The 13,571-nt window shown below is 40.0% G+C and overlaps 1 protein-coding gene across 1 annotated transcript; it reads right to left on the bottom strand.

The window, feature by feature from the left end:
- Positions 1–2,970: 2,970 nt before the first annotated feature.
- On the bottom strand, positions 2,971–10,658 carry LOC139709741 (uncharacterized). Its single transcript, XM_071621697.1, has 6 exons — positions 9,744–10,658; positions 8,970–9,060; positions 7,408–7,560; positions 6,707–6,935; positions 5,669–5,818; positions 2,971–3,880 (listed from the first exon to the last, which is right to left on the bottom strand). Exons 1-6 carry the CDS (start codon positions 10,589–10,591, stop codon positions 3,018–3,020), a joined length of 2,334 nt encoding a protein of 777 aa, XP_071477798.1. The 5' UTR covers positions 10,592–10,658; the 3' UTR covers positions 2,971–3,017.
- Between the last annotated feature and the right edge of the window lie 2,913 nt (positions 10,659–13,571).

Raw genomic sequence — 13,571 nt, 5'->3', positions numbered from 1 at the left:
TCCATACTTTATCCATGTCAAGCCAGAACTCCTTGGTCAACCAATCGCTGCTTTAATATTTTAGTGACAGGCCAAGTGGGCGGAGCTTGTTTGTGCGTGCCCGGCTGGCTGTATACTTTTGTTCAATGGAGGTGGGATGGGCCTGGGAGAGTGTTTGTCTCAGGGTAGGTTGACAGAGATGGCTACCTATGTTGCACCATAGACATAGCACATGCACATTGCCACATTAGCGCAGTCTCGATGCATCTCTAAATTAGGACACATACATACAGGCGACTCCTGTTACAACAAATTCATCAGGACTGACAATGTTCTTTCTTTATACGTTGTATCTAGTTTTGTTGTCAGACAGACAAAGTACCAAATATAAAGAATTATATGATAATTTCAAGACCTATATTTTCAATTTGCTGTAACAAAATATAATTTGTTGTAACAGGAGCACCCAGCATTCAAAGCACACATAACGCAAATTAACCCATTGAGGACGGTTTGATTTTGCTACAGCACACATTTCCCATAGACGCTTGCCCGAGTTTACTCGGGACTCGTCCTCAAAAGGGTTAAGTGGGGTTTCTGGCAAAACAAACCCATTTTTGTGTTGTACAAAGTTATCATGTACTCTGCAAGCTGCCTTTATTACTGATTGTTACATTCTCACAGCAACATAAATTTGTCATGTACATATTCACAAAACTCATATTTACAGCAGACTGTACAAAAAAAGCTATTATACACACGAAAGGGAGGAAAATATATTCTGATCATATACAAAAGGGGATTTTGCATTGTTTACATGCATGCATTCTGACGATATTTTCCTAAAGCTGCTCTATGTCAAACACATCTTTGCACAAAGTGTCCGTACTACTTTTGCAGTGCCTTTTGCAAGATAAATGTAAATCAATCAGATTGTATTTCACTGTATCAGTGATTGTTTCTCATCACGACATTACAAAGCGTCGCAAAATTTTTGCAAAGTCATGAAAGTATTTTGACTGCAAAATTTCAACAAGTGCGTAGCATACTACATACTCCAAATCTTCCACTCTGGCACCATTACACTGCGATTGCAATTTCTAATGGAGGAGCTTACTCCGCACGCAGGACACACTATAAATACGGTACTCATTTTTGCTACAAAATTGAAATTCAATGACTTTGATTGTAAGTGTCATGCCAAGCATTAATTGTACTGTACAATTTCGTATCGGATGTGTTTTGGGGGCAAAACCTTACCCCAAAACAAGATGCCTTTAATGGAGATAAAAAACAGAAACAGTCCTCACTATAATGGCAAAACAAACAAGCAAACCAAAACCAAAAGTAGTTGCCTTTCTGGTTAGAACATGTAGCACTGGACAACGGGAAACTAATAATATAGCAAAGCTACATTCTTTTCAAAAGAGGTAGCAAAATTTCTAGCTTTCAATGTTGATGCTCATTCACTAGTGAAAGATACTGTTCTTATGCCCGGTTTCCATTTCACTGCGGAATGCACAAAATACTGAGACTCAAAAAACAATGGAATCTAAAGTCATTACTGGCTAAACTTGCAATTATTATTTTGCTTTCTTATTTTGTCAATTCTGTGAGTCACAGCATGCAGAGTGAACCCTGAATTTGACATGCTGTGCATCAAGATGAAATTGGTGTGCAACTCGGTACATTTACTATAATTTGAGGTATATGTGTATGAATATGTATTTCAGGTGAAAACTTTACATTAGAGCACAGCTTACACTTGCATGGGGGGGGGGGGAAGGATTCACAGTCAACTCTGTGTAAGTCTTTCTTGATGGAAATGGGAGAAATGCATACTTTGGCTAAGATGATATGACATCTGCAATGCACAGGGGAATGCACACAAAAGAATATAAATGGAATGTAGATTGGGACCTTTCTAATTAGTATTATCAACAACCTGGCTGATTATTCGGCATATGCGCTGTCGACTTTCACAGAGTTGTCTGTATCTTACAACGGCGATGACAGAGACTCTGTCTCGGGCACAGACATCATTGCCCATTTCTTGGCACATTTGAAAGCAAGACAACAGTGAGGGTTGGTCTCGAAAGAGGGCAGGAGGTAGTCATCATATGGTTGTGTCCCAGTAGGCATGAGTATGCATAGAGTAAGCCAATGCACAAAAGGTTACAAACATAGCTGCAAATGCTGCCGTCCGTGACCCAATCATCACAGCAAATGGACTGCCCCCATTCATTGTCTGCCTTGAAGACAAAATGACTTTCTTGCTCTGAAAGTCCTCAGATATCAACATTTCCCAGTACAGTGGGTGTATCTCATGACAAAAGCACTAAAAAAAAAAAAAAAAAAAATCAAAAAAGAAACTATAGAGCGACAAGCCCATATATATCTTACTATATCTTTAGTAACATAAGCACACAACTTATAGTTCTATTCATCAAAAATATTGTGTATAATAAACAGCTTTATAATCAACAAAGAGAAACTGAGTAAAACACAAAACTATGATAAATATATATTAGATATACAATGTATGTACAAATGTTTTAGAAAAAAAAAGAAATATAGAAAAGTTATGTATCATGTAACTATAACTACTGGAAGAGGGAAAAAATGAATATAGAGACATGCATGTATACATATATATCATGCATTATTGCAAATAGCAGGTAAGTAAAGTTTTTGTCAATCAAAAGACTTTTGAGTGGATTTGTGTTTGACAAAGTGCAAACTGACCAAATCTATTAAAAAAAAAAAAATAAATCACAGAAGTCATTCTGTAGACACACATTACCTGTTATAGGACGTTCTACTGACAGTATACATTCTGCTGTTGATTTTCTTGGTATCTATTGCAAACTGTTTATACTCAACACCATAATTATGAAGTCAGTTATCGCAATTATGGATATTTGTCATTCATTTCCATGTTTAGACATTGTTGGTTTCCATCTTGCTACCAGTATATTTTACCTCCAAACACTCGGACGATCGTTTAAAATCCTTGCACCGCCTGACCTGGAATTCATTTACTTAGGGGACTGAAGCAGCCAGCTTATGTTCCCTACATCAATGTTATCCGGATCAACGTCGAAGTTTACGTCGCCAAACATTTGGTCGAAGCTCAAGTTGTGGAAGCTGGTGTTTGCGGAGTCTCTGTCCCCTTGTCTCTTTGGGGTGGTGAGAACGTGTGATTTCTTGTTCCCGACATCCCCTCCGAGTGCATTTGGAATGGTCTTTCTCGGGGGCGAGAGCAAGAGGTGCCTTGGTGTGTTGGAATGTCCCACTCTGTGGTTGGGGGTGAAGCCCGTCTTGAAGGGGGTGAAATTGAAGTCCATGTCCTTTACCGGGAATCCTGCGTTTGGGCCCGGTGTGAAGCCGCGGATTGGCGACAGCCATTCGGGATAGGTGGTCTTTGGCGGCGTCTGTAGGAGGTCATCGCCGATGTCGAGCTCGAGGTTGTCCATGAGTGCATTCTCCTTGCCATCAACCCCTTTCTCAAGAGAGGAGGCTTGCCTCAGCATGGAGTCCCTCACAGCAAGCAGGAGCTTGTCATCCCCCAGGCTGGAATCGCCGCTCCCATAGCCAGAGTCCAAGGTGGTTCTCCCCGCTGTGGAGCTGGGGCATTCCATCGACAAATTGGGGAGGCGGGAAGAGGGAGTTGTTTTCGGGCCTTGCTTTGGCGCGGTCTTCTTCTTCTTCTTGACCTTGTGGATGGGGCGGGGCTGTGAGGGCGGGGACATCAGCTCCATCGGTGGTGGTGGGGGGTTCTCGCCATTTGCCGGCACCAGCTGGCCAGTCTTGGGGTCGGCTGTGAAGTAAATGGGGAGCGGCACCAGGGCATACGGGGAAGCCCCCTTGGGCAAAATCGGTGGCGGCACACGTCTGGAACCTAGAAAATCAAAATGCAGAATGTGCAGTGTAACATCAGTGCATTTGTCCTAAGTACTATGGGTGGTATTCTGAAATCCTTCCTAGGAGGAAATTTCTTCCTAAGTCAGGATTTCTTCCTAAGTAGTATTCTGAAAATCTTCCTAAGTTTCTTCCCAAGTAGACTTAGGAAGTTAGGCCACTTAGGAAGAAACTTACTAGAAAATGGCAAGGAAGGGGGCGGGAATATGCAAATTTCTGACTCAGGAAGAAGTTGGTATTCTAGAATGCACTTAGGAAAGAAATTTAGGAAAATATTTAGGAAAGCTTCACCCCCTGTCCTAAGTACGTTGTTAAGAATAGCAAGCTGCAGACATCGTGATAGGTGCACTTGTCATTCACTGCACACACATGTACTTTGATGCGCGAAATGAGCGTGAGAAAGGGGACATGCCGCGCACACGTGTATTTGACCCTACGTCATAGTAATATGCGATTGCCATTGGTTAGTTCCTTATGATACGGCATTTCGTATTGGCTTAAGAAAGGAGGTGGGCGGGGATAAAGATGGCCTAATTTGCATTAACCCTAAAAAGACTGGGCTATTTTGATGCCTCGTAGGACTGGGGGGGGGGGGCTCAATGCTCCCCCCCCAAGATCTTGGCCGTTGACCGCGTGATTTCAAGGAAAATTGGCACCCGCATCACCCGCAAGGTAATCTACAAAACTGAATAGGTAATTATTTAAAAAATATTCAAATTTATTTTTAATCAATTAATTATGCTAATTTATGGATGAATTTAAAAAAATGGCTGTAAATCTGTAATTAATTGTAAAAAACTGCTAATTTTTGGTTTAGGCAATCTGTGTAGGATTCTTATTGAATGTACATAAAAAAAACCGGCGGTATCAAACATTTTTTCTAATGTTTTTTTATTGTTTTTAAAATTTCTTATGTATTTTATTGTTTTTGACTTTTTGTTTTTTATTGTATTTTTCATTGGAAATCATCGGCGATCATAAAGAACATGAAAATAAATGATTTTGATCAGTAAAAGTAGAAATAATGATACATATATGAATTTTGGGCAGAAATAGAATTTGCATTGGATTTGTACATGAAATCACGTTTTTGAGCAATTTCGGGTCTGACATGCACTTACAAAATATTGCGTAACTTCAGAACCGCGTACCCGGGCGCAGCAAATTTGGTCTCAAAAGTTGCGCAAGACTTAAAAGAAAAAAGTTATGAAACGTTGCAGCGCGAGATTTTTATGCTCCAGATTTATCGCGAAAAATGTCGAGGGGGGGCCCAAAAAGCCCCCCAGTCTTTTTAAGGTTAAGAAGTGCCTAGGAAGAAATTTCAGAATACCAATTTTGTCATTCCTAGGCACTTCCAAAGTTTCTGACTTAGGAAGAAACTTAGGAAGATTTTCAGAATACCCCACCCTATATCTCAATGCACTACCTAACAACACCACATCTAGTGTTTGAGGCTATATGTACACAGTTGAAATTTAGCGAGCACAAATTTGTTGTATTGACTTTACTGCACCCGCCATTTCTTTTTTTTTTGGTAGTTACAGCAAACTGTATAATGAACACAGTTTTAACGAAGGTTTGCTATAAGGTAGTAAAAAATCATGTCCCATGATTATCATACATCTATTAAAAATACACTTTGTATACTTGGCTTCAACAAAATTTTTATACAACAACAACAAATCGGTCACAAGGACTTTGCTGTAATAGGAGTAACCAATATTCTGTCAACAATAAAAGTGTGGTTATGTAATACATGATTCCTTACTTCTGTGATTTGGGCGGGTCAGCACAGGAGTGGAAGAGAAGACTGGTGCATGATCCATTCCTATATGGTCCTGTGTGGGCAGCATGGGAACACCGTTGGAATCTGCGACCAAGATACCGTCACCAGTCAATGGGTTCATTGCAGGGCCCCCTGAGAAACGGAGATAGAGTAACCATGAATCGGAACTCAGCTTGTCAAATCATTTGTGAAATAATTTCCTCTGAGAAAACTAAGATACAGTGCACTGCCGTTATAATGAACACAGTTACCTATAACAAGATTCTGGTTACAAATAAAAGTTACAAGTAAATATTCGGACCGCAACATTTTCTGCTCTATGTCTTTTATTGTTCATTTGTTCGGTTATAACAAAATTTTGATATAATGAAAGAAAATGGCTGGATGCGAGAACTTTGTTACATCGGGAGTCTATTGTATCAATCAGCAATTAAAAATGAAACGTTAAAGGGATAGTACAGTATTGGTGGGGATGAGAATTGGGCTTTTAACTTTTTGCGAGATACCAAGAAAACACTTATGATATAGTACAGAGCATACCATTTTAAGAGGAATTCAAAGTTTATTTGATGAAAATCGGGTTTGGAATGACAGAAACATCCAAAAACAAAGTAAAACAAAGCGATCGTGATAAAGTGTGGGTCCCACACTTTATTACAATCGCTCTTTTTGGATATCTCAGCCATTTCAAAACCAATTTTCATCAAATAAACGTTGAATTCCTCATAGAATTACATGCTCTTTCATATTTCATAAGAGGTTTTCTCATTATCTCACCAAAAAATGTTAGAAACCTGAAATTAGGTCTCAACCAAAACTGTACGATCCCTTTAATGTCATTATCATGACTAGAAGTGGTGTTAGTACTATCATATTGTGAATGTAACCATTATTTTCACTCCTACTACCGTAATTGCAACTGTACTAGGGTAAGCACTATCAAAGCTTATACATTGAACCGGTACTACATTGTAATGAAAAAAAGAGATATTGTGTCAAGGCTAAGACAGGATTAGGTACCTTGTAAATGTGGATTTCCCATGGCAGCCATGTCAATGGGAGTACCATCGGGCATGAAACATTCGGACATCCCGGCCCGGTACGCCATCTCGTCATGGATGATGACGCGCCGCTCGGGCAGGCGGACGATCGTGCCCGGACGCAGCGTCCAGTAGGCCGGCTGACCAGGGCCAGAGGGCGCCTCGCGGATGAAGATCTTGTGTAGAGAGAGGTTGTGACGTATAGAATTCTGTGTAGGAAGAAGACAGCAAATATAGGTAAAGATGCTGAAGTGTGTCAAGAGGAAATTTATCAAAAATATATTTTTGTCATTCCAAATATTATACGTCAAGAATACAATGCACATTTAATGAAACAACAATGTAACTTTGACAAATTACCTGGACCAAAATGCTTGATTAGATTCCATCAACCATTGTACTTCAGTTTGGAAGACACAATTTGACTTGTATTCATGTTTGGACAGGATTGCTCTGCCTAACAACCTCGGAGGGAGAGAGCAGCAAATCATGGCTCTGACAGAGTCTTAGAAAATTTTATGAAAATAATGGAAGCGTTTTCAATGTTAAAGTAGTATTACAACACAAAGCTTCATGGAAAGGGATCTACTGCACAGTATAGTTGTGATCTGTGATCTCATTATACATGGTGAAATTAGACTTCAACGTGAAAACGACAACAAAAACCTCTTTTGTTCCTACCTTCCAGCCGAGCTTGGCCGACCTGAAGTAGGGAAAGTTTGTCTCAATCCAGAAGTAGATATCCCTAAGGGTCATCTTGCCCTCTGGCACACTGCTGATCGCAAACTGAATCAGGGAGCTGTAGGAGTAAGGTGGTCGCTCCCCGTGTGGATCCTGAGTGAGCCATAAAGAAGTCACATTTAATCATCTCAATCGATAAAGAAAATACAGTGCTTCAAACTCTAGAATTAATTGAATACTGTTTACAGTATATGACCATTATTTAAAATGGCAGTTCATCTTTGAGATTTGATGCCAAATTAGGCTATACATTGGCAGTCTGTACACAAAGGGCTGTGCAAGTCCACATTAATACATTGTATGATTTCTGCAATACAGTCAAACAGTCTGCATTAACCTGTCCATCCAAACCCCCTCTCCTTGGCTGATGAAATGCGATCATGGCAATACTGATGCAAGTAACTATTCAAACAATATTGCCAATATATGGCACCTGTACTGAATAATATTTCTTTCCCAAAAGGATCATTGTCTTTCGATGGCTTATGTTTAATAGTCAGCAATGTCTGTAATTAAAATAATGCAAGGTGATTCTTTTATTTCTAAACACATTCTCAATTTTTTTGTACATACTGGAAGTGGCACTTGGTAAAAAACCAAATTATCAATTAACCCTATTCTAACTGGGCTATTTGAGACCAAGTTTTTACTGAGGGGGGGTCAATTTGACCCCCCCTTCAGATCTCGGCCGCCGATCGCGCGATCGCCGCGCCTGAATATAGAGCCGGATGTCAACTACAAGATTACATGGTCATACAAAAGAAAAATTTTGATTTTCTATTTTTAGTAAATTAATTATGCAAATTTATGCATGTAATCATATTTTCACCTATAACTCCATTAAAAAGACTGAATGATTGCTAAATTTTTGTGTAAGAGTTCCTCACGACACATTGAACAATTTTTTTGTAAAAAAATAGCACAATCAAAATCAGTTTCTTTTGTTTTTATTGTTTTGTTATAATTTCTTATGTATTTCGTTGTTTTTTGACCTTTTGTTTTCTATTGTTTTTTGACCAAAATTTATTGCAGGCACTTTTTCAAGCTTATCTGCATTAAAATTGATTAATTTCAATGGTTAAAAGTTGAAATAATCCAATTTATATCAATTTAACCAAAAAACACAATTTACATTGGATTTGCACACGATATCATGAATTTGAGCCATTTTCAGGTTGACATGCATACGCAAAACATTACGTAACTTCAGAACGGTGTACCCAGACATCGCAAATTTGGTCTCAAAATATGCGGGAGACTTCAAAGAAAAAAGTCATGAGACGACGCGGCAAAATCTTTGCGCGTTACGGAATCGCGGTGTGAAATGTTGAGGGGGGGTCAAAGTGACCCCCCCCCCCCCCCCCCCCCCCCCGTTAGAATAGGGTTAAAGCAGATATTGAAATATGAAGGAAGAAGTTCAATTCTAGGAATGATATCAAAAGAAACAAATTTAAAGAACACAGTTTTGGATTAGAACAAACTAACTCCGCATCCAAAGGTACCTTTAAGTCTTGCAGAGTTACCGGGTCAAGATCTGGGGCAGACATCCTCCTCAGCCATGTGATGTTAGTCAGGCTGTCATCTTGGTTACCTGCTGTCATGGGAACATGAGATTCGAAGGCAAAAAAAAAAGTCAAGTGTGAACTAGTTTGCACATGACGTGAACATATGCCCTACCATTTTTCAATGTCTTCATTGAATTTTAATAGCATGCACAGGTGTCAGACACAGAAAATCCCAAACCCTCTCAAAAAGTGCTGATACATTTTCTTATTCCTTTTTTTTTTAAGTTCCTCCTCATTGGTTTCTACACGTACACTCCAACTACTTACTATGGAAGCCCTGCGACACACTGTTACAATATAAATTCAGTAGGACACCACGGCCCAACTTCATAAAAAGTTGTTATGACAGAAACTCTTGATGGAATGACTATTGTCATGGTAATGTCAAGAATCCAGAGCTCTCCCTGATTGGCTTTTGCTGACAGGAAGTTGCTATTCCATCAAGAGTTGGCATCCTAGCATCTTCTATGAAATGGGCCCAGAAGTGACACTGGATGATATTAGTGACAAATGTTGATCTGCTATATATGAAGTTCAGATTTGTCTAAAACAGACAAATAGATACATATCATGATAGATTTCTCTGTGACATTTCAAAAGAGCAAAGAAATCCACTCCACATAAACAAATAGGTCTACTCAAAACACAAACAAACAAACAAAAGAAAAAAGGAGATACAGCATAAGTCATGGGGTTCCTTGAAATGACTGGTTGTTACCTCTTGCAACAAGACTAATCCCTCTCATCTGTTCACCAACACTGAGGCTCAGACTGCCCTGTCCAACCTGTGGGTTGCAGCCTTCTGGCATCCCCTCAATCCCTGCTGTGATGGGCATGACCATTCCCTGCTGCCCCAAGGCACTCTGGCTGAGGTATTGTGCCCTGAGTTCCAAGTCCTCCCTCTCCTTGGGCGTGAGATTCTCGCCGCCATCGAGGAAGAACATCTGGGTTGGAGTCACGTGGTCTCCGGCGGTGGCGGGGTTCGAGGGTTCTTTCTTGACTCTGCTGGACTCCTTGGCAAGTAGCCGGCTCGGCATGTTGATCCTGGATTGACTCAGACTAGAGACAGGGGTCATCTGGAGCGGTCTGCCGGACGACGTGTCCCTCCGACCGGCAGGGCCGTTGGGGGTCGTTTTTGCGTCCTTGGACACAAGTTTTGACGTGCTGGTCACACGCGGGGTTGACCCCGACGCCCGCTTCTTCGGCGGCCTCAAAATGATCACCTCGTGCGCGTGTCTGCGTTTCTTTGGTGGCGTGCTGCTGTAGCCGCTGCCAAGGCTGCGCTGCAGGAGAGAGCTCTTTCGTGACAGCGGGGTCACAGCATTGTGCCCTCCAGTGTTTGAGTCTGCACAAGCATTCTGCAGACTTGGTGATGAATTGGGCCCAAGGACTGTTGCATTTGGGGTACAGCTACAGTCAGAATTCTTGATTTTCGATACAGATGACACTGGACTCAAAAACTTTGCTTCTGCTTTATTTCCCTGAAGAAAACTGGACTCCTCGTCATCAAGAATCGTCTTGATGGCTTCTGAAAGTTCCACTCTCTCTGTGTCAGACATTTTCCTGACTTATCAGAGACTCAGTTCCCCTCTTGCTTCTAAGGAGTCCAACGCTGTGTCCCTGTGGCTCCAAAGTCTTTCAGACCGGAAGTGCTGAAATGGCAATTTAATACAGAAATGAATGTGGTTTGAGTTAACAATGCTGCAGTGGCAAAAAATTATTCAATCCAATTACTGTAAAAGTAGATATTTTCACGCCACTAATTTTTTCGCGCTTGGCTGGGTAAGAAGAGTTTCACGTGTTTATAATTCCGTGGAATCAAGACTCCCACACAGGAACATGTGGCAAGAAAAAATATTCATGTACTCTTATTTTCGTGCTAGTTTTTGGTTCTGTGAAATGCGCAAAAATTTTCACTTACAGTACAATTCTTGTCTATCATGCAGATCTTAAGAGTGTCATGTAGATGTCAAGTAAGACATGCAACTATACGGACACCTGATATTTCTGTCAACTAGACAAGTGTCCATTGAGTTGACAGAAAGATCGGTCTGTACAAATCTGGTCATTGGGACATGTTCCGCAGAGACTGCGTCTGGCTCCTCCGGACAGACGGATGCATATCGATCTATCTTTCTGTCAAAAAATAGAGTGTCTATAGATGCCTATCCGTCTAACTGTTAGCTGGTCACATGAAATTAGCCAGATGCATGCTATTGCTAACGTAAACTTTGTTAGAGCTAATTAACATGCATGGTTAGTGAAGTGCAAGTCACACACTACACAGTGCAGTGAACATTTAAAGTCACCAGTTGAAGAAGTTGACTTGGGCTGACTTTGCTGTGGTGCTGAGACTTTCACTTAAATACCTGGTACAGTAATTTCTGTCCTGTTACCAGTAGTGTTAGTGTTTTAACCGTTAAGTGTTACAAACTAACGTTAGAATCTTCTCAAACTTGCAACTAACCGTTACACTAACCAGACTTAGTAACGTTACAACAATTTAAAATAGATTAACGTAGATAAAATTTAACCGTTAGACTAACGTTAAAGTTATAGTTAGTAGCCTATACTGGTCTCAAACTCTACAAAGCAGTGCTCAGCCTTAATTCAAAAACTAAAAAGTATTATTTTATTGGCTACAAAACTTAGACAGAACCGTCAGAAGGAATGGGGGGTAACACGTTAGACTAGGGATGAGCTAGTAGAAATCATGTGACGTTTACAAACATCAGTCGGTTAATGTGAAATTTGCCATTGCATTGCCCTGTGCATTATATGCGTGTATAGATAATCTACAAACAGTAGGGGCCTACTAGTACCGAAAAAAGCAATTTAGAAATCTACACGTACACACACGTACCACAGTCCACACACCATGCACACACCAGCTTGCAGCTGTAGATAATACACACGCGTTCCAGAATACACGCACTGACAACACGAATTCCTGTCCTACCGATCTGCAACCGGATGTCAGCGAATATGCCTTCGAGCGACACTGGAAATGTCTCTCCTAAGTCCAACTAAAGGTGAAATGATCCAATTTTGAACAAAATTTGAATTACCTGACTTGTTTAAGCCTCGGATCTGGGATTGCTGCGAAATCCAGCTTGTGTTAATCGGCGTTCCAGGCATATGCACTATCCTCCATTCGCACGACGTACATCATTATGCATGCAAGAGATCGAATTTAAAACTCCTGCCTATGAATGCTGATTATCCAATCATCGCTCAGTATCGATCGAGGCTAACCACATCATGAACAATAGAGGGCGACATAGTCGTTGTTTGCATCCGCGGCCAATGGCCGAAAATAAAATTCTGAGAAAAAAATCGGAGGTTTTATCAACTGACCCACACATATCAAAACTTACTCATACTACTTATCAATTATATAAGGTTGATTATACGTTGTTCGAACTTACATAAGACCATCTAGATCAGCCTTCCTGATTGGAATATATGAGAAAGGACGAGAGAGGATAATGATAATGTTTCACAAACACTTTTTTTCACCAAGTTTTGTTTTATTTCACATTTCATTCGTTGCTTTACATTTAATTTTCAATTCAAATTCAAAATTATTTTATTTCTATATAAAGTAATATAAAGTCATATGCATAATGCTAGAGAGCATAGTATTTTAAGGAACTTTTAATTAGGTAAGTTTCAGCAAAATATGAATACAATAATATCAACTTTGGTTTGGATAGATAAACAAGGTAGCAAAACAATATTAATTATTTTGTAACTCTACATGGAAAAGAGGAATTCACAAGAAAATCATAGCTAATGGATAGAAGGTGAGGGCATCTCAAGACATTTCACATGAGTGTGTGAATAAGCAAAGAAAGTAGGCCTCACGAAACACACCACAGACAAACACGCACAAAAGCAAGTACCCCCCCACACACACACACACACGCGCGCACACACACACACACACACACACACACACACAAATATTCATCTCCTTCAAAATCAAGCAAAATCTGTTGTAATTTCTTGCAATTTTCGTGATATAGCGGCAGGTACAAGCTTATGGAACCAGAAATTTAGGTATATAGGCCCTAATTTTATTTGTGGAGAGAATTACTTAGTGTCAATGACTAAAATATTCCACTAAAATGTTTTAGTTTATATGTATTTTTGTTAAATTTTGTCAAGAGCTACATGGTATGTATATTTCATAAAAGTTGATATAGCAACTTTTCCTAGAGTGGCAATTGTCATGGTAATAACAAGAATATAGCTTCCTGATTGCCTGTTGCTATTGGAAGTTAACCCATTCCAGCAAAAGTTGCTATCCTAACATCTTCTAATGAAATGGGGCTGAAATCAGACTGACTTGAGGACGTGTATAGCATTACCGTACTAGGCAGTCTCAAGTTGACAGGAAATATTGTTTTAGTGATTGGGCATAATACAACGAGACGGCCTACCAACGCAGCCGTATGTTCTGCAAGTTCCCATGCATTTTTTGATATTGCTTGCAATGCAAACCACAATCTATCACTATACGATCATAAAAAGCGC

The sequence above is a fragment of the Diadema antillarum genome, unplaced genomic scaffold (genome assembly GCF_040938485.1).
Source record: "Diadema antillarum isolate AM-2024a unplaced genomic scaffold, OU_Dant_1.0 seq00001466_RagTag, whole genome shotgun sequence".
Taxonomy (NCBI): Eukaryota; Metazoa; Echinodermata; class Echinoidea; order Diadematoida; family Diadematidae; genus Diadema; species Diadema antillarum.
The sequence above is the reverse complement of the archived record's forward strand: the minus strand, read 5'-3'. Positions and strand labels throughout refer to the sequence as shown.